Genomic DNA, 22300 nt, shown 5'->3' on the forward strand with positions numbered 1-22300 from the left:
AGCCATTCAGTGAGATGTTGGCATTACTCAGGGATTTATTTTACCAATAACAGGGTGCGTAAGAGCCACTCCATTTGTCACAGGCCAGGGACTCGGAACAATGGCGGCTCCAAGAAACGGGCCAAGTCCAAACCAAGGAGAAAATCACTCACGCATTTTGGCAGTTCAGACAGGGGGAAATAAATCTCTCAAATCATAATCTTAAATGGATTATTTGTGTGTTATGGCTTTCATGCTTGTGCAGAACTTTGGCCACATGAAAGGCTGCTCAGGACTCAAACTCAGTTCAGTGCACTTTCAAAGGAGCGGGTTCGTGTCGAGAACGCAATGCGTGAACTGCGACGAAAAAGCAACAGGCTTCGAGCGGCAGGGTGTGGAAGGGCGCAGCGAAGGTTTTCTCCGTAGCGCTGTTCCCGTGCTCTGACCACAATCTGGAAAGAAGAAGCACTGAATTCAAGAGCGCAGCCAAATGCGGAAATAAACAAAACACAATTAAAATCCATCAGGGCCCCTTTCGGCCGACACAGAGTGTGGCGCAAGTAAAGAGCTTCTTCGGAAACGTGACTTTAATCAACTTTGCGCGTCTCTTCGTAACGTCCCACCAACCAGACGGGTTTGGCTGAATATCGCTGGAGGAGAAGCCCCGTTAGGACCATCTGGAGTTTGTCTGCTGAGAACTGCAAACCTCCTGGCATCTGTTCTCAAAGGCTGGGAACAACACTTAAATTCCCGCGAGGAAAAAGGAGCCAAGATTTGCTTCGCTTTGACTGGGAGAATTAATTGTTTTCGGGGGGTGGAGGGTGCAGCATAACTTTATTTCTTTCTTTGCTTATTTATTTATTTGTTTACTGACAGGGACCACAAATTCCGTTGTGTGGGGACAAACATTCCTTAGCAAATATCCAGGTCGTCCGCAACCATTTATGAGGTCAAGACATCAAGACCATTCCTCTCTTTTCCAGACTGACTGCCTTCACAGACTGCTTCCACCGTTAGGAGTCAGTGGAAGCAACCTAGTCCACAGAACTTTGCCCATATAACCTAATCCATGGAACTTAGTCTACAAAACATAGTCCACAAAACCTAGTCCGTGGAACCTAGTCCACAGAACATAGTCCACAAAACTTTGTCCGTATAACCTCATCCATGGAACCTAGTCTACAGAACATAGTCGACCCATCTCCAATCTATTGTTTTCATCCAAAATTTTAGAAAAGATCATGGCTTCCCAAATTGTAAAATATCTTAATCATGATAATATATCTGAAAAATTTCAGTCTGGTTTCCGCACTGGTCACAGCACTGAAACGGCACTCACATGTGTTGTTAATGATATTCTTATTTCTTCTGATGCTGGTCTTTGTTGTTAAGTTACTGGACTTGAGTGCTGCATTTGATACGGTAGACCATAGTGTCCTATGGAGTAGACTTCAAAACCTGGTTGGAATAAGGGATACTGTCCTGAAGTGGTTTGATTCATATTTAGCTAACACACACACACACATTTTCAGAACCTCTTGTCCCATACGGGGTCACGGGGAACCGGAGCCTACCCGGTAACACAGGGCGTAAGGCCGGAGGGGGAGGGGACACACCCAGGACAGGACACCAGTCCGTCGCAAGGCACCCCAAGCGGGACTCGAACCCTAGACCCACCGGAGAGCAGGACTGCGGCCCAACCCACTGCACCACCACGCCCCCATTTAACTAACAGTGACCAATTTGTTCTGAAATCTAATGACTGCTCCCCCTCCATCTCAACTACAGTTCAATGTGGTGTGCCACAGGGCTCTGTGTTGGGTCCATTATTGTTCTCAATCTATATGTTACCACTGGGTGATATTATTTGTAAACACAATAAAAGTTTCCATTCACATACCGATGACAGAGTTATAGGTTTCGTTCAAGCCTGATGACCCATCACACGTGGTGTGTCTAGCTAATTGTTTCACCAACATAAAACTATGAGCAAATTCCACCCCCAGTGCTAACAAAACAGAGGTTTTTGTGGTGGGTGGTAATGCCAAAACCTTTGACACAATCATGCCAATCTTTACCAGAAATGGTATAAGCTTCAAGCGTACCGATTGTGTTAAGGATTTGTGTGTCTTGTTGGATGGAAAGTTATCATTTGTGTCTCATGTAAATGCTTTGACGAAGTTGTGCTTCCTTCAGCTGATGTAGGTAGGATGCTGAGAAACTGGTTCATGCTTTCATTTCAAGCAGGCTGGACTATTGCAATGCCTTATTATCGGGTTGTCCATACCAGACTGTATCCAGGCTACAGTTGGTACAAAATGCTGCTGTGAGAATTGTCACTAGAACTAGGAAGTACGATCGTATAACACCGGTGCTGAAATCACTGCACTGGCTCCCAGTTACACTTAGAATTGATTATAAAATCCTGTTTCTGACCTATAAGGCAGTACATGGCATTGCTTTGGTTGATCTTTGTGAGATTATTGACTCTTACATTCCAAGACTATATCTTCATTCATTGGATGAGGGTTACCTTAAAGTACTTGTGATCAATAAGACCTCAGCAGGTCACACCTTTAGCTATAAAGAACCTAAACTATGGAATAGTCTACTAATTACTGTCAGAAATGTCCCATCTGTCTCAGTCTTCAAATCAAAACTAAAGACTTACATGTTCACTCGGGCATATCACTACAAAATTTCATTCCACTTGGCTGCGATTTAAATTTTTTTCCCATCTTTGTGTCAATACGTGTTAAACTTATTTCTTTAAGTTATAAGTTACTAATAATTTCTTCTTGTTGAGCATTGTTTCCCTACAATAAGACCTGAGGAGGCCGTCCGGCCATTACAGTTGCACCCCATGTTGACTGAAGATGATGAGCAACCGTCATAATGGATGACACATATCTTGTTGAACTGGGAAATCAAGCTACCATACAGCAACAATGCCATGGACCCCCAGAGGTTTTTCTCCTTCGACTTTCATTCAGGAGTTTTTGTTACTTTCCTCCGTGGCCAGTAGACATACTTATACCTTTATAAAAGCATTGATAATGTATTACGCTAATTCTGTACTTTCTTTGTTTCCTTGTCTGAGGTATTTATTTCTTTTCTCTATGATGTGTCACTGTGTGAGAAGAGCGCTCTATAAAAAATAAATTGAATTGAACTGATAGTGGAGGGGGTGCAGTGGCGCAGTGGCGCAGTGGGTTGGACCACAGTCCTGCTGTCCGGTGGGTCTGGGGTTCTAGTCCTGCTTGGGGTGCCTTGCGACGGACTGGCGTCCTGTCCTGGGTGTGTTCCCTCCCCCTCTGGCCTTATGCCCCTGTATTGCTGGGTAGGCTCCGGTTCCCCGTGACCCCGTATGGGACAAGCGGTTCTGAAAATGTGTGTGTGTGTGTGTGTGTGTGAACTGATAGTCCAAGGAACCTAGTCCATGTGACCTAGTTCACAGAATGTATTTCACAGAAGCTAGTCCATGCAAACCTACCACCATGAGATGGCAGCAGGTTGCAGGGTCATGTGCTGTGGATGCCAGGAGAAAAGTTCTCAAACACAGAGCCCTTAACTAGAGCTGAAGTTCAAGGCGGTAAATCCATGTTTACTGTCTGCCAGGAAAACAAGTCAGAGACTTTTTTCAGCATTGTTCCTCCTCCGTGATGCGATAGCAGTTCAGCAGACATCAGCTTCATTACCTGGGCAATGCGAACTTGGTACAGGAGATTCTCTTGCCTTTTTGGTTCTGATCCTCTTGTGCTACTATCGTGCATGAAGCCAGAAGAGGTTTGCACCACAGAAAATTATACAAAGACAGTTTCAAGAAGGTTTTTGTTTCGTAGTGAGACTGCATCTCTTTCTTTTGACACAAAACTGAGATGCTTTGGGTCCTCTTTCCAGTTTCTCCCATGCTGCTCAGGCCTTCCGGATGTACTTAAACTTTTGACTACATGTATGCAACTGTAATCTACTGGCATTGAGTGACTGGGTGAACACATGGTGGTCCAGTGAGAAGTCTGATCACTGACCCACACGCATCATCAGGTCCTTTCAGCACAACACGCAACGACAAAGCCTTCAGTGAGTGTCATGATGGCAAAGAAAACGGACTCTGCGGCTCCTTCTAGAGCACGCCGGTCCTTTCTTTCTAACACGCAACTATACCGTCAAAATTGCACTGGGGTAGCTAGCAGTGTTGTAGGTAGAGCTCCTGCTTTCAGGATAAAGGTTCAAATCCCACCTACTGCTGTTGTACCCTTGATCAAGATACTTACCCTACATTGATACAGTAAAAATTCCTAGCTGTATAAATGAGTAAATAACTATAGCAAGAGTGTAAGTGCTTTGGTAAACAAATACATTTAAACACATGTCCATCTGTATTGGACACCCCCCCCCCCCAAAAAAAAAGAGGTTAGTTGAGCAGAAGGAAACTGACCACAATGTGTTGATCAATACCGTGCAGGTAAACACAGGTACTGTACCGCACTAATATCCACAGTTTAATTAAACTGACCACCAAGGTGAAGGTTTCACTCTTTGAAGTCACCAGAACCAGGGCAGGGTATTGTAGCTTTGTGTTTTTTGGCTCTTGATTGGACCGGCATGGTGTCCCTGATCTCCCGTCGCGCTCCGACCGCAGCAACACAGCTCCCTTTATATTAACCTGCCTGCAGTCATGTGCGACTTGATTAACGCAAGTGAACAAAAAAATGGAAATATTCCAGAACCCACCCATACCGCAATTTTTCCAAGCCGACCTTTGTGCGCAGATGTACAACCAGCTGGTTTCCTCCGCTGCCTCCTCCTCCCCACACACACACACACACACACACACACACACACACACACACACACACACACACTGGATCGATTTGGAAGAAATCTGAAGAGGAAAATAAATACACGCTTCCAGTTTGGATCCGCAAGTCATATGTCCCTACACGCTCCATCATGTTAGGAGCAGCGAGTGGCCCTGCTGTGGCACCAGGCGTTTTAAAAAAAAAAAGAAAGAAAAAGAATTTTTTTTAACATTTTTCCGTGAACACAGGCTCCCACCCCCAAGCCTGCTGGATGTGGTGCACATGCTGGAGCGCAGAGACTTGGCAGGCGAGGAGGTGACCCTCGAGGAGGAGGATGTTATGGTTGGCAGCCGCAGCGCAGGACAGTTTCATAACTACTCCGCAGGTGTGTGCTGGGGGAAACAGCTGCATTCTGGGAAACAACGTCCTCCTCAAAGAATTAATTCCAAACTGCTCTGACACCACAGCCCGAATCCTTCCCCTTCATTACTCACATCTGGCCACCCGGTATAAGAAAGATGTCACTTTTATCTCCCCGTGGTTCTCGTGTTTTTTTACAGCTTCTTTTTTTTCCAAGCCGTGTTCTCTTGTCCGCCGCGGAGCAGGGGAGCCGACAGCTCGCACATGCGTTTCCCATCTCTTTCTACTATTTTTAACCAGTACTGTCCGGTTGCGTATCCTGCACGGACGTAGGGAACCTTGGCGGTTTCCGCCGAGGGATCCTTTCGTGCGGCGTTTGTGTCGGTACGTGTTGCTGGAATTGCTGTATGTCTACACACTCGCAGGTAGCAGTGCTGTCATTTCAGTTTGTGAATGAAGGCCACTCTTACGTACATTTATATGCGCAACTGCAGAAACATTTTGGACGGAATGCCATTGCCACCACGTTGTGGCCTACAAAATGATATAGGCTACAATATGACCTACAATATAATATCGGCTACAAAAATATGCGGCCTACTGCGTAGAGGTCAGGCTGCGGTATGACATAGGCTACAGTATGATAGGCATTTTTTTATTTGGCAGACACTTTCTGCAAAGCAACTTCCAATGAACTCTATGTAGTGTCATCAGCCCACACACCTTATTCACTAAGGTGATTTACACTGCAGGATACACTACTTACACTGGGTCACTCATCCATACATCAGCGGAACACACACACACACACACTCTCTGTGTCACTCACACACTATGGGGAACGTGAACAGCGTGTCTTTGGAGTGTGGGAGGAAACCAGAGCACCCACATGCAGGCACGGGGAGAACGTGCAAACTCCGCACAGAATGAGCGGGGATTAAACCCACATTCTCTCGCACCACCCGGGCGTTGTGAGACAGCAGCGCTACTCGCTGTGCCCCCATGCAGGCGGCATATGTAGGCAACAATATGAAATAACCTACAATATAACATATGCTACAATACGATACAGGTTACAATGTGATACCCACAAAGACCTTCCAAGCGCTTCTTCACGCAATCTCAAACGAGCGCAACTTCCCCAACAGCAGAAGCACTCTGTTCCGGCGACTTTCGCAGCACTTCACATCACAGACGCAAACGAAAAATTCGGAGACGAATACCACGCGGCGAACAGCGTAATAAAAAATAACAATAACAGAGGAAAATTAGATAGTAAGATAAAGAATAATAAATCAGAATATAGTAAACGTAAGAGTCAAGAGTAAATCATAGTGAAATGAGAAAAAAAATAATAATTACGCACACTCCAACACCACAGCGAAGCCTGAGAAACACAGTGCAGACAGGGTGCACCAGGGACATTGTGAGGCTCTACAGACAGTGGTACCAAAGTGCAGATATAACTGTGGGACTGGCACCGCCTTCCGCATGCCTGCACTGTACTTAGCGGCAACTTGCACCTGCACCTTGCTTCTCCCTCGTGCCCACCTGTAATTTGGAGGTTTGCGCACCTGCAGCCCCAGGGTCACAGCAGTCAGATGCACTTTATGATTAGTGGCCGCGTACACCTGCAGCACCCGCGCTCGGCTCCGCGCACCTTTACCGCGGAGGTTCGAGGGCACCGCGCGCAGCCCTCCCAGACGGCGCTCGTCCCCACCGGCCGGACATTCCCGTCTCGCGCTTAGGTACAGTATACGAGCGCCTGCTTTCCCTCCGCTGGCTTGGGGCCACAGACAAATTGCCTTGGAAGTGGGAGATGTGAGTTCTGTCTCATCCACAAAGAATCGGGTTTGGACCGAGCAGCGAGTCAGGAGACCTTCAGCCTGAGAAAAATGCGCGGAACTGCCAAGCCGTGAAACAAGCGGTGCGAAAGCGCACAAACACTCGCGCAGTGTCCCCGAGAAAGTGGACCGGTGCTACGAAAACAAACAGAGGAAAATTGCACTTAGACGCGAGGATTTCGGCAACGGAGGTTTCGCAGGACCGTTCGGAGTCGTCCGCAGCCTCCCTCAGTTATTTTGGCAATTCGTAAACTTCAGACACTGTCGGTCTGCCTCCTCTCCGCAAGTCGCACGACACCACGACGGCATCACGTCTGCAGCGGATACAGCAGAACGCACACTGCAGTCGGGCTTTTACTCACTCCGGTACTTTTTACTCGAGTGCATGAAATAGAATTATGGTTAAATCACAGCAATACTGACAAAGGACCCTCAGCCAGAAACAGAAGCGTGTTCTGTTTTTATTTTCCAAAAGAGCATGTTATGCTGATGAAGGTCAGTTAGTGTTGCTTAAAAGTATGTGGAGCCCTTGTGTCCTTTATTTTTACCACAGAATAGTTACTTAATGAGGGGGTGCAGTGGTGCAGCGGGTTGGCCCGGGTCCTGCTCTCCGGTGGGTCTGGGGTTCGAGTCCCGCTTGGGGTGCCTTGCGATGGACTGGCGTCCCGTCCTGGGTGCGTCCCCTCCCCCTCCAGCCCTTTGCCCTGTGTTGCAGGGTTAGGTTCCAGCTCCCTGCGACCCCGCATGGGACAAGTGGTTTCAGATGATGTGTGTAGTTACTTAATGATAATCAGTCTTTCTCATGTGATACAGTAAGTGTATAATGACCAATTCCATATGTTGCTTTAGAGGAAATCATGAGTGTAGTAGAAACACAGAAGTAGTGCAGGTGCAAAAATAAGTGAACCCCAAGTTGCGTTGGTTAAACCAAGGAGGTAGTAGAACCAGGTGTGTAAATCATAATCTTCTCTTAGTTGACATTTATCTGACACTTTTCTCCAAAAAAACTTACGATGTTAAGGTTACAATTATTTACCCATTTATACAGCTTGGTAATTTTACTGGAATAACAGCCTTAATCAAGGGTACTACTACCAGAGCTGGGGACCAAACCCGTGACTTTTAGATCCAAAGGCAGCAGCTCTAACCACTACACTACCAGCTCATAATTAATCATTCAGGTTTATTTTAATAATTTTTCTAAGAGTAATAGCCATCCTTATAGGGTTCACATACTTTCAAGCAGCACTATAATTCAGGCTTGCCTGCAAGGACACTCTGACAGTAAAGTAAATGTGTGGGAAAAATACATACACACACACACACACACACACACACCATCTGAAACCACTTGTCCCATATAGGGCCACAGGGAGCCGGATCCTAACTCAGCAACACAGGGTGAAAGGCTGGAGGGGGAGGGGACACACCCAGGATGGGACGCCAGTCCATCACAAGGCACCACAAGCAGGACTCAAACCCCAGACCCACCGGAGAGCAGTACCCAGTCCAACCCACTGCGCCACCACGCCCCCTTATATATACTGTACATATATATATATATATATGTACACACACATATACATTTACTGTATGTATTAAAGTGGCATTGAAAAAAGCACCCTTGTTAGCAGCAGGCCTTTCCACGTCTCTCTCTCTCTCTCTCCATCTCTTTCTATCTCATTCTCTCTGTGCTGGAATTACTACCAGGCTCTTCCTGTAGGAGTTATAGTGCTGGAAATAATATGCTCCAGACATTTTTACTTCTTAATGACTTGTTGTGCTCGCAGCTTTTCCGGATGCAGCTGTGGGCCGCAGCCACCCTCCTCCACATGGTGTCCAGCCTGGGAGAGCGGAGCTCCTCACCTGCTCCCGCTCCTGCTCCTCCTCCTCCTCCTCCTCCTGACCCTCCCTGCAATGTGGCCTCCATCCCTGCGTGGCTTTCTCCCGCTCGCACCCCTGTACTCCTCCCACCCCCCCGGGGCGCTGGAGTGAAGAGCGCAGCGATGGGCCAGGAGGTGGGGGCAGGAGGCTGCCGTGCTGCCAGGACACACCGGGCAGAGGGTGAGCGGCAGGTCACGGCACGAGGGGGAAAGCTGGCAGAGGCGCACACTCGCGGCACCCCACCCACCCCTCCGCCCCAAGCCCAGAGCAAACACTGGGAATATGTTTCCCGCTACCCCGTTCCCAGTAAGAGCTGGTCCTGTTAGGATTGTGTTTCAGGTGCTGTTTGTTATTTTCCTGTAAATAGCATAATGCCGCAGAACCGTACAAGATGGGCTCGGCGGACCCACAGAACGCTCCTTACACTAAACAGACGGCTCGGCCTCCACATCCACGCATCTGGGGAATTAAAGTTGTTTGGTTACCAGTGGCAACCCCCTTGTTTGTTTGGATGTTTTTTTCCCCGTTTTTACAACGGTATGGATTGCTTAATCTGAAGTTTGCGGTTTTTTTTTCCTTATCCCATCGTGACCCAGCAGAGGTATTCGCTCCGAGCCGAAGCGCACGCGGCTACAGAGCCGCGCAGCCTCCCGCCCGCCCCGTCAGCGCGACGACGCTCTCCGCTCCCCGTGGCTCCGAAGGACGCGGACGGAACACCTGGCCTGCGGCTCTCTAAGACAGAAAGATGTTTAGTTCTCGAAACAACGAGCGCGTGCGTTACACCCCGTGTGCGTTATGCGAATCCGCAAGATGCGCCCAGGTCCGCCCTTTAAAAGCGCTCCAGTCGGAAGACCACGGCGACGTCCTCGAGGTATTACTGCGGTTCACTCGATGTCTTGCTCACTGACGTCGGTTAGCGTTCCCTCGTCTGCTTTTCTCTCCGTTCGCCTTCCGAGAGCATCCCTGACGTCTTCGCCGCGTCAACGGGAGCCCACCTGCACCGTCCAGCATCTTACTGCAAGGATCCACACTTGCTGAGTCGTTGACATGTGACACTATTACAGTGCAAGCATCTTCACACTTTGCCCATCCACACACACACACACACACACACTCTTCCGCTCAGCTTTGCCTCCCTCAACGCAGCGCCGTCTATCTCCAAGCATGTCGGTCTAGGATGAGTGACTCCCCCAACAGAGGGCGCTACGGTCGCCGCACCCTCTAAGAGCCTGTAAATTCAATTAGACCGCAATGACCAAACAGCCGTCCTCATGATTTAAGGCAAAATAGCGTTCGGCAGCCGAATGCCAAGTTTAATGGGATTACTCCTTATTCCTAAATCCAGACCGCAGTCCTCAAGCGCGACGAGGGAGTTTTCTCGGCTGGGGCGGAGGAATGTCTCCACGCACTCATCCCTCCGCCCCGGCTGCCTTCCCTCCAGCCACCGAGACAAACCGTGGCTCTGTCCCTCCAGATGGCTCTTGTAAACCATCTGCTATCTTGAACCGCCGTGCGACGGACCTTTTTTGTTTTTTTCATTTGTACTGGTCCTCCCCCCCCTCGGTGTAAATTCCCCAGATTTGTATCGTGTTCGGCCCCATCGGCCACAAAAAGCAGACATCTGCTCGGCCGCACCGCAGAGCGGTTACGGTCCGGGGGCCATCCTGCGGGGTCCCGCTCTGCGTTCCGGGTGTCCGATCCAGGCCTGCCACGTTCCAAACGCTGCCGCAACCCCGGCGACCCCACTCTCGTCCCCCAAACGGTCCTCACATTCCTCCGTGGATCCAAGAGGGGAAGGACTCACGGGAACAAACAACAAACAGGGATGATCTGGGGCCCGAATTCCGCCCAGAAAGCGTCGGGTTATTGCAGCGGTGCGAACGCCAGGCCTTGTCGCTGAGCGCCAGCAAACGCTACTGTGCATTCCACGAGCAGCCATGCTTTTCTGGAGAGCTTCTCTGCGCCGGAACCCGCCGCTCCAACTGGCAGGACAGGGACGACTGCTGAAGAGGATGGCTTGGTGAACCACGATCTGTTCCGGGAGAACGTTTCGTCACGGGGGCGCGGAAGGTTAGCCTCAACCTGAAGCTTCGCCACAGAGGGTCGCCGCCAGCGCATCGAACCCGGTGATGCGTGACTTGGACAAGCGTTTCGCCTACTTCCACCGTCTTTCCCTTCTACATGATGCCCATTTGCCACTTTCCCAGTTAAGACTCCGGTGTCCATCCACTGGCCCTCAAAGAAAGCTTTGAAGCGCTAAGCAGATTGTGGTGCTGCGGTATTCCCGTTCGCGGAGCCGTGGATGACGCAACCGCATTTTTTCGAGAAGAGGTTCATGGCGACAGGTCGCACGCAAATGAACAGTGGACGGCGCCACGACTGGCACCCGCGGTGCTTTTTCACACACCTCAGCCACGTCATTTCTCAGGCCACTTACCACATTTACAGTACCGAGTTAGCGTTTTCGTATGGTCCACACACCCGTGTCCGGCATTCAGTGCCTTCCAGCAAAGCAGTGTGAGACACTCGCCAGGCGTCTCATGCAGTAATTTGATGACTCCATGTCCTGTTAGGGTTCCCAGTGATGGTTCGATTGCTAAAAGTACTAATGGCTCGTGCTGACGTGTTCGCCAGCTCTTAGTTCAACGGGCGTTTGACGAAGCCACCTTGCTGCGTGCAGAGACGTGCTGCGTGGTGGAGTGGCGTGACGCTGTGGAATGAGCACCACAGAAAACGCGTGCTGAGGGACGTAGGGAACGAGGCCCTCGGCAGGAGAGCAGTTGGCAGACATCTCACTCGGGTTTGGAGTTACTGCAGGCGCTTGAACGTCAGCACCGTGGTCGGCATTGCAACGATGCCACACACATACGGTATTTGAGCAAAGGAGAAGACGAGTGTTTCTCCTGGGTCTGGGAAAGAACTTATTTCAAGCGCGCTGTTTGGTGGGCTCTTCGTAGCCAATCACAGGCTCATACTCCTCCCCATCTCACTGTATCAAAGTGCTGCGTTCTCATCTTCTCGAAGGAAGGTCTCCTAAGGGCCAACATACAAAATGCTGTTTTTAGAACACGGCTACACAGGTCACCGGGCAAAAACGTTGCTGTAAAAGCGGTCATCGAAACCGAGTAAGCGATTGAGTGCAAAGAAGCACGGTTTCCCATAGCAAGAGGTGTAAAGAGTCCTCGTGAAAAGGCTGCCAAACAAGCCAGTTGATCCACAAACGCCGAGTTTGCAAAGACTGGGCACAGAGACTGCGATGATCACCCATGAAGAGTGATCCAGCTCTTAGCGCGCACACACACACACAAATGTAAAGGAAAACAACCGGATTCTTCTCCAGCATTTCCTGCCAGACAGTAGAGTTTATTTATAAGTGCTGGCTGATAAGAAACAGCCCTTCTCTCGTAAACAGAGGGCTTTTCGTTCTGTTCATGTGGGGTCTGCTTGTTTCTCCGTGTTCTGTTCCAAATGCGCTTTTTCTATTTTTAATAACAAAATTCTTTGTCCGAGTGTAGTTCCCAACAGTGTTTGTATATTGACCATAATGACCTTTTCAAAATAAGGGAAAGACATTTAGGGACTGTCATTGTACTGATGACCTCAGTATATAATCAAAAAACGTTACAAAAATCAGATCTTTCTTTTACTACATAATTTGGTTAAATAGTTCAGGACATTTAAATTAAAAATGGATAACTCTTTACAGGAAAACTCTTTACAGAAATCCTGTTCGATACTTTCTGCAGGGAGAACAAAATTAGTCTTGGTGCCGGAAGACAAACAAGATTATGTGATCAGTTTCCTTTCATTTGCATCTTTGCTGTATCTCCGGGGTCCTTAAGGACACCAGGAGGGTAAGTGGCAATAGACAGCAGGATGGCAGCAACACGCTCAAGGTCACAGGAGGACGCTACAAGTACAAGGCACATTTGTTCGTCTTAAAGACTACTGAAAGGCCGATTTTTGAGGAGGTCACAGTGATCCCTAAGCCCATCAAGTCAATCAACTGCACGCAGAGCAGCTCCAGTCCCCCGTGCCTGAGGAGAGTGGCTGAGCCAGCAGTGAATCCTGTTTAAAATTCATTGAGGAGATCTGCTAGATATACTTTCTCCAGCTAGGCTCACCTTTATCTACACTGTTTCACCATGTCTTGTGGTGAGGAGCTCTCGATATCACAGTTATCTGTGTACTAACTGCTGAGAAGCCACCAGACTGATGGAACATTTTGTTCTGAAAGGAGTGCAACACTCTTTAAAGTGTTTTTATAGAATTCCAGTAATAAAAGAACTGCTTTTATACTGTTTCTCATAACTAAATCTTCACCAATTTAAATGTATCAAAGAATAAATGAGCTCAACGCTTGACTACTGGAGCTTCTTGTTTTACGTTTACATTTACTCATTTAGTTGACACTTCTCCAAAGCGACTTACAATGTTAATCTGCTTACAGTTATTTACTCATTTATGCAGCTGGGTCCCGGTTGGAACACCGTCCACTTTTCTGTTGCAGTTCAAACACATTCCAAATGCACGTGAACACTGACCCAAGTTGAAAAAGAAGCGACAATAACGAAAATAGTTATGAGTGCATGCCAGTTCTGAAAGAATTTATTTAATAAAATTTCATGAATTTAATTTAGTTGCTTTTATAAATGTATATTTAACATTTTTTTCATGATCATTCACTAAAACAATTAGTGGGCATAAGGTTTTTTTTTTTAACTGAAAATGTTTTTCTGTTTTAATTGAAATAACTGTCAACCCATGACATTTCATTTCTTTGGTAAGAGACATAATAAGAAATTAGAAAGTTAGAAATGGAAAACTGCACGCCTGGTATTTGCATGATTGTTGCGAAAGACAGTTCATTTTTAACGTAAAAAATTTTTCATTTAAACCTTCTTCATTATACCTTACAGTGAGTACTTTTTAATCAAACAAGGTTCACCTAATTTTTATTTTAGCCAATTTGTATTCTACTCTGTATAGCTAAACTCTCTTGCATTTTCCAATAAATTTTCTTTTTGTAATTAAAAGACTAAACATCCTAAATGTGTTTCTTCACAAAACACCAAACAGTATACTGTTTTGAACTGTCCAAGTGTAAAACCCCAAACGTAGGTATGATGTATACTGGTTTATTAAACAAAAATCACCGTCTGCTTTAACTTGCCTCTTATTAAAATTTGTACAATCGAATATACGGTATAAAGTGTTTTACTTTATTATTTATGTTTAAAATAAGGATGCACATTTATCTGTTATATGTTGTTATAAATATATATTTTTAGTCAAAATATATGATCATATTGACAATGAAAAACAACAGAATTTTACATCTAATTATAAATAAAGTGTCCACGTGAAGACGTTTAGACAAGAAACCTGGAGAGTAAGTCTTTGGCGGTCATCGGCATCCACAGCCTTCAACCACCATCTCCTGATAGTTTTTGAGGACCACCTTGTCGTGCTCGTCCAGGTATAGCATAGAGATGGCACTCAGCTCAGTGGGCACGCAGCAAGCTCTGGGTACACTGGAGTTCACCGAATTGACCAGAGTCTGTACTATGGCGTGGTTAGTGGAGTTCAGGTGGTCCGCCAGCGGAAATGGACACTCCCCCTGGCAGTAGAAGGCGTGGTAGCCAGGGGGCGCCACAATCCAGTCATTCCAGCCCACATCGCTGAAGTCCACGTAAAGCGCGTGGCGACGGCAGTGGCGGCCCCGCTTGCGGCCTCGCGGCTTGGGGCTCCGTCTGCTCCGCCGAGCCAGAGATTGGCCCCGGCCATCATGCCCAAAGGTAACTAGCAGGGGCCGCGTCTCGTCCCAGTCCTCTCCGGGCTCCGCGTGAAGCGACCGGGAAAGGCGTACATGGCGGTTATGATGGGCAGTTGGGAGGCTCAAATGCTGCACTTCCACAACCAGGCCCAGGTTAGACAGCCGTTCATGGGTCCAGCGGAGCACAGCAGGACTTACATCAAAGCTCTCCCACCCTGAAGTGTTGTGGCAGACAAGCCGCGTGTCCAGGAGGCGTGTAATAAGCTGGCTTGTGTGCGGTGGCTTCATCACCTCATACACATTGATGCGGTGGCGCTGCTGATCCTCGGTGTGCTGCTCGGCCCCTGGGATGCGGTGGCGATACAGCCGCAATTCTGCTGAAGACAGCAGCTCCTCCGACGGGATGCTGGTCAGGTTGAAGAGGAAGAGGAACGGAGTATTCCCATCCACGCGGTCCTCTGCTACAACCTGCTCCAGGTGCTCTGTGGAAAGGGAAAACAGTTCAGCCTCACCGCCCATGAACCCTCGTCCCACATTTTCATTGGACTCTGAACGTACCCTACACAGTAACAAGTGTTTTACACAGTTCCTGATTTCCCTGTTCTAGCAAAATCCATTCTGTGCTTTTTCCATTGAAACCATTTTCTTATTAGATTCTTCTCTCATTTGATGGTCTTCTCCTGCATGTAACATAGACCCTTTGCCGCTGACAGGACCTTCCTTCTTTCTCCCTGTTTTTCAACTGCTCAGTCTGTGTCCGACATTTATTTCTTCCAGTAAGTAATCACATGAGATGGGGCTACACTAATACAAGCTGAGCTCTCATAAGAAGAAATGTTCCAAAATCCAAGTTATAACCCTTTGTGTATTTACCTGTGCGTGCATATCGTGGTTCCTTTTATGTAAATGCACAGCTATACAAATGGATAAAATTATTACATATGCAACCCGCTTTGCATAAACATTTGAAAAGCAGGGAAACTTTGTCTCTGGTTACCATGTTAAAATTCCTGGTAATATGTTAGTTCTGGAACAAAGGGCCAAAGGCTACTATTAAGCTTTTGTTCAAAGAAGGGGAGAACAATAGTCAGATACCAGCACCGGCCAAGAAATCTCTAGCTGTGGTTTGTTAGAGACCAATACGTGTCCTCTCAAGTGTAGCACAATTAGTCATGGCCGGTAAAACATAACCAGATTTGTAAGCCGTCGACAGCTACCGCCCATGACCCAGACAGACCTGAAAGTGTCTCAGGCTGCGGATGTTTCCTCAGCACTTCCTGCTGTCAGCAGCTGACAGAAAAACTCTGGAGGAAGGCTAGGCAAATGAGTAGCTTCTGCTGTGTGCAAACTCTTTTTACAAGTCTCCACCCTCAAGATTTCCATATTTTTATGCATATTAGAGAGTATTTTTAAAAACAAAAGAAACCCCAAAGTCCTTATACATACAAAACATGTCTTCTAAAATGCATTGCGTGTTTGTGCTCTGTCGCAATATATGTAATGATGCAACTCAGAACGATATGCTTAACATCACAATAACTGATATGTTGACAATATATTATGAAAACAGTTTTAAATGTAAAAATTTTGTGCAAGAAGTCACATTTCTCTGCAATATTTTGGTGTTAGAACAGTGTGCTGGAGTAAGTGTGCATTTAGCTAATATGTTTTGGTGATGCTAAATGAGCTCAGTAGTCTGTGTGTGAGAGGTCGTAAACAGATGCCTGTGAAGTGCGCTCCCCAGGAGCAGCCCTTTCATGTTCTCCCCCACCCGTTTGCTGCTGACGCCCCCTGCTGCTCTTACAAGTGCTCCTCTTCATTTATCAAAAAAAAAAAAAAAGAAAAAAAAAGTGGTCTGTTTTGTGTCCCTGCGTCCCCTCAGCCCCAAGCAGGATCGGGCGGCCCCGCCAGCTGCCAGTCTGGCCAGACTGTGCGCGGCCGCTGCTTTGGAGGGCTTTATTTAGCCGGCTGTGCTGGGGTAGCATTAAATATAATTACACGGTGAGGAGGCCTCTTTAGAGATGCGTTTGACCCGCGAGAAAAGCTTCTGCCTGGAGGACACACTGCAGGACTGCTGCAGGGTGGAGGCAGGTGAATCTCCATGACAGTCGTGTGCTTTCCTCCGACATGAGATGCATGGAAGAGAAAAAATTATATTGCGCTGCAAAGGAACGGAACACTGGTGTCCTTTCAAACCCTACAGCTATGCAAACTGATTTTTGTGGCTTGGGAAAAAAAAAAGCTCACATGTAAAAGAAAATTGCAGGAAAAAAATCTGCGAAACTGCACTTTACTTGCCGTTAATTAAGCTGTATAAGATTTTTTTTAAATACAAAGTGTCACTGGTCATTTTCTGTTAAATTATGCACCGTACAGGTTACTCTAATTTCAACTGAAGTAGTTTACTTAAGGTAAGACTAGGCTATGAGTGTCAGGCTTTAAGCAATTAACAGGTGGTCCCAAGTCTTTATTAAGTTTGCATTATAATTCACATTATGTGTTAAGCACTGTCAGATAGCTGCAAGGCAAAGAAATAGAGCAGAACAATGAGCTATACAGCATGTCAACGCAGTGTCTCTACAGCTTACAAAAGATTATCTTGCACTTTATCTGACAGTTTTGGGCTTTAATCTCATCACTTGCTCACACACATTATCACATTATTTTCTCAGGACTATTTAGCTTTGGACCTGGAGGGCCAAGTCAAGCAAGTTTTCCAGAACTTCTTACTCCAGTAAGAGCCTAGAAACGGAAATAAATGGTTCCAGCCAGGACTGTAAATTATATCAGATGTTTCACTGCCCGGCAGGAGCAAAAACTTCCTGTACTTGATCATAAAGAACCCTGGTCAAAGAGCCCAGCCCAGTGAGGGAGCTAGTATGTGCTATCTTACTTACCCAGGTGGTGGAAGGCCCTCACAGTGTTGGCACGGCTGGCAGATTTTTCGGGGTATTCGAAATTGGCGGTGGAAGGCCCAGGTTGGTCCTCCTCCCCTGACTGCATGTGGTAGAGGTCTAGTAGGTACTGGGGCACCACTGCTGCGCGAGTGGGCCGTGGCCGCCTCTGCAAGCCAAACATCTGGAGCAGTGTTGCCTCAAAATCCAACAGCGCTGCATGGTCCTGGTCCGTGCGGTGACCCTGCTGGCCCGCCACCCAGCGCTTCCCCTCCTCCGGTATCAGGCTAGCGCGGTCGCCCTCTCCCAGCAGGACTTCGCACAGTAGCAGGACCATCAGCACTTGTTTACCAGCATTCATGGTGTCTCTAGGTTAAGCAGCACAAGAGACGGGAAGTTGATTGGATGGGGGTGGAGTTAAAAAATAAGTAGGAGTAGAAGATGAAAGGAGGAGGTGTAGTGCAAGGGTGGGGGTGGAGAATGGGAGAGCGCTTAGATTGCAGTTGCCCCTTTCATCCAGTCATCATCCTACCTAGGCAAGCATTTATCCTGAAAACATCTTTCCTTCATAGTAATTGCTGTCCTGTATTTTACAGCCAAATAGCTTATGAGCAAATATCACCAAAACCTCTCCTCAAAATAATCCCGCACAGGAAGAATGGAAGGGCTGAAAATAAGACCTCTTTGAATGGAATTCGAATTTCAGTATCTTACCTCGCTCATGCTCGGGTGATTACACAAATTAGCAAGAGCTAGCCTTTCAATCCAGCTAAACTCTAACCCAATAAGGATCAGAAAATTGAGCAACTCTGACTAAACACGATAAAGACAGCTGTAGCACATAACCTTCAGCGCAAAAGCGTGGTTTATTCTGTAACCACTTTTCGTGGGACACAGTTTGGACAGACGTACCGACGGAAAACAAAGCCTGGAGAAACAGTCCATGTTTCTGAGACTGTGAACGGTGACGTGATCTTGGGGGAGACATCACTCGTCACTCTGCGGCTCCTAAAGGTCTTCAGGGTGAACGCGATCCTGAAATGCAGAAGAATATATTTCAGAAGGTCTAGAGCTGTTACCCAGATTCACTGGAGAAAGGTGATAATTTCCTGAATTTGCTTGCCAGACACCCTTGTGTCACCCAATTTACACTTAACCAATATACATTGACATTTCTTTATTTAGCAGACGCTTTGCTAAAAAGCAACTTCCAACTAACTCTATGTAGTATTATCAGCCCACACACCTTATTCACCAAGGTGACTTACACTGCTAAATACACTACTTACAATGGGTCACTCATCCATACATCAATGGAACACACTCTCTCTGTCACTCACACACTGTGGGTGATATATAAACTCACAATATAAAATCACATTGTCAGGTTTTTACTCAGGCACATCCAGGTGAAGCACATTGCTTGAATAAACTTTTAACGTACTGTAAACTGAATTGAAAATATTTTGGTTCTGTAACCACATAACCACCTCCTGCCCCATGAACATGCCATGATATTTTTGCCTAGCGGGTAAAGAAATAAATTAGCAAAAAAAAGCGATGCAAAACAATGATTACGAAACACAATGGCAAAAGGCACATTATGGGATTAACATAGGGATTTTCTTTCTTCTCGCTCTAAATGGAATGGACAGGAGATATGCGAAAGACTTTTCACTTGAAAAGACCAAGGTGCTACAAGGCAATGGGCAATGACTTGGGTGAATAAAAAAACCTAAAGGGAACCATCACCTCCTCTTGAAAAGAGCTATTAAAAACAGCACATGGCAACAAGGTACTGATCAGTGCTTCAATCTGCATTTTAATGGTTATTTGTTTGTCAAAGAATTCCAAAAACCCTTTAGCTGGGGATCCTACAGCAAACCATTGCTCACCCATTTAAGTGCACTTATCTAAACTGTGCCCTGCCCTCAGGCCACCCCCCACAGCTGTCCCCATGGAGAGGAGAGGGTGGCAATTTTGTGCTTTTAGATGTATGTCCACGCAGCTCCATCCCCCTCTGACACATCCCCTGAGGGGTGGAGGCGTTACTGTCTGTAAAACTCCCAGGTGATAGGTTCATAAATCATTAGGGTAGTCATCTAATACACCCACCCGATTACATCATGTATGCGCGCAGCACACACACATGCAACACACACTCACTGTTCTGTTAAGTGTGCATGGCTAAACACTTACTGGCACTCTCAAGGTAAAACCGGTCGCACAAGGGCCAAACGGCAGCAATTCAGGTGGGATTCCATTCCACGGGCCCCATGGCGCGGCCCGATCCCAAACACCGGGGCCGAGCGGAGACGCAGGCCGGGGTCCGCCTTCGCACCTAAAGTTTCGCGCACATCTCCAGTTCACGCGGTTCTCTCGCAGTGCAACACAGCAGCCAGCTGTGCTGCAGGTAACACGCTAGTGATGCGTAGTAGGTGGTGCATGTAGGAAGAGCGCCTACACACTGTCCAAGGCAACCATCATTGTCATTATAAACAAGCATGGCTTTTAACTGGACTGCATTTTGATCCCATCGCCTTTCACATTCAAAAATAAGATACTGGGGGTTTTCTGTATATTACTAGGTACAGGCATATGAACAAAAAAATGATACAGATAAATCACCTCACAAACGTATTAACTAACGTTGCAGCTCTGTTCTTTCTTTGCTAAATTCCTTAATTTCATTATTATTTTTAATGCTATATTTTGTATCTAAATTCCCCTCTTGCGTTTGAAGCCCGTTACCGGTTACGTGGTGGAGAACAAAATGAACTAACCACAGCAAATTTGGTCTGGCGAAGTCAGTTTGTTTATAAAACACACTCTCCGTATCATGATATTATCGCGCGATACCGCGTAAAACCACACGTCCGCCGCTGATTTTGCTTTTATATTTTTTAAAACTTTCCACGTACGAAGTTTTCAGTCAGTGTCTGCGCCGCCGTTTCCTCAGCTCATCGCACCGAGACACGGACGGGTCTCGCGCCGCCGCGCTCGAGCCGAGCGAGGCGCCCCGCGCGCTGCGCTCGCGAACCAGCGTCGCCGCGAGGACGGACGACACATCATCTCCCGCGCAACGTCTCAGCCTGAAACAGGCAGTGAGCGCATTTCCACAGAAAAGGAGGCAACGGGCGCAAACGTTCTCTCAATGTAGCGCCGTTTAAAAGCATTCAATAAAATGTTTGGACTTTTTTAAGTAAGGAAGTACTTCTGCAAATTATACTTTGTTTTGCGCTTCCTAATCGGGCAAAAAAATAACAAACGGGACTGTTTTATCACTCAAGCAACTTTATTTTACAATAAAGTTGCAAATGAAAACAATGTATCGTATGGATAACGTTGGATTGCAAAATGCGATTTAAAGAATGGGTTTTTGTAGTTGTATATCATTGTACATTCTGAAACACACTCGTGCCTTGCCTAATTTTATATCTTAAAATCAACAAAAAGCTGATCCACTTTTAACGAGTGAAAGAAATTGGTCATAAAGGAAATATTAGTGTCAAATGCCTGGTGTCGGTGTATTGCCCAAGTACGGAAGCGGCTATGGCTGATCGATCATATACACAGCAACGTGGGGCAGGTGTTAACCGGGGGCCGGGGGGGGGGGTCAAGTAAAGTCCACTTACATTAATTTCCGATATCCACAGTGTGGAAACAAAACATATTTTTATTTTAAAGAACACTACGAGTAGACAGCAGTGCGAATTAACTGTCGTCTTAACCGTTCAGTTAGTCTCCAACACTCACTGACTGACCTGGCTTGTTAATCATGCTTATCGCAGGAGAAAACTATAGATACCATCTAATGCGCTAACATCTTATAAAAGTAAAAACAGAAAATCATGCATACTCGTAACTATCTGCAAACTGATTATGAAACACAGTCATAACATACAAGACAAACCTTATCCTTCTGACTTTTCCCTCCTTCTCTTACCATGAGCTGTCCAGGTATAGTGTGCTGACTGGCGCCGTCACACAGAATTTGGAAATTTCCTTAAAGTCCTGGAAAACAGCGGCCGCGGACCTCAGGAGATGCACGGAGACGCCTCCACGGGACACTTCGCAAACTCCGCGCTCCTCCTGCGTGATCCACACATGACCGCTCGCGAACAGGCCGTCCGGTCGCGCGCGCGCGCGCGCGCGCTCCTCCACACGGCCGACGCGCGTCGAGCTTCTCGTCTCGCGAGCTGCAGGCGGACGACGGGGCCCGTCGCGCGCACACGAGGAGCCGCTAACCGTTCTGGCATGTGAGGCTGCGCGCAGACCGCTGCGTCCGCCCAACTTATCCTCGCGCCTCCTCCCCCACTCCCTCTTGCCACTAGCCGTGCGCTTTTTTCCTTCGCTCGGACACCGAAGGAAAGACAGACGCGCGCACGCGAAATAAAAAACCGTGCCGTGAGGTGTAGCAAATTATTTAGTTGGCGTGATAAAATCTGAGTTCGCCCAGACAAGTGGTGGGTAGACTTTTTCAGTTTTAGAAAGTAAAACCTCTCAGTACAGTACTGGGCGTCTGCAAACACATCACATGTATGTAGCACGTACATTACTCCTTAAACTGTCATTTAGCTGCTGAATTCACATAGCCATTTTAGAGCGATTAATACGTGTGTTTGGAATGAAAATAATCTAAGTTTTCTAAGGACCTTTGCCTTTGGTCTCTCACGTGACTAATACGACGTGTCCTTCACTGGGCCATTTTGCCACCTGTCCTTCCACATTAAGGACCCCATAATCATTGCATCTTTTGCC

General features: G+C 47.1%; 1 protein-coding gene across 1 annotated transcript; it reads right to left on the bottom strand.

Moving 5' to 3' along the window:
• Window positions 1-14260: 14260 nt before the first annotated feature.
• LOC108924036 (bone morphogenetic protein 4-like) lies at window positions 14261-21773 on the bottom strand. Its single transcript, XM_018735139.2, has 4 exons — window positions 21486-21773; window positions 18452-18574; window positions 17543-17907; window positions 14261-15127 (listed from the first exon to the last, which is right to left on the bottom strand). Exons 3-4 carry the CDS (start codon window positions 17898-17900, stop codon window positions 14277-14279), a joined length of 1209 nt encoding a protein of 402 aa, XP_018590655.1. The 5' UTR covers window positions 17901-17907; window positions 18452-18574; window positions 21486-21773; the 3' UTR covers window positions 14261-14276.
• Window positions 21774-22300: the final 527 nt, after the last annotated feature.

The sequence above is a fragment of the Scleropages formosus genome, chromosome 1 (assembly GCF_900964775.1).
Source record: "Scleropages formosus chromosome 1, fSclFor1.1, whole genome shotgun sequence".
NCBI lineage: Eukaryota > Metazoa > Chordata > Actinopteri > Osteoglossiformes > Osteoglossidae > Scleropages > Scleropages formosus.

Excerpts from the sequence above, each read along its gene's own strand:
- LOC108924036 (XM_018735139.2), bottom strand. The coding sequence starts at position 17,900 with ATGAATGCTGGTAAACAAGTGCTGATGGTCCTGCTACTGTGCGAAGTC. Across the intron at positions 15,128-17,542 it reads GAGGGCCTTCCACCACCTGG|AGCACCTGGAGCAGGTTGTA; the intron begins GTAAGTAAGATA and ends CCCTTTCCACAG.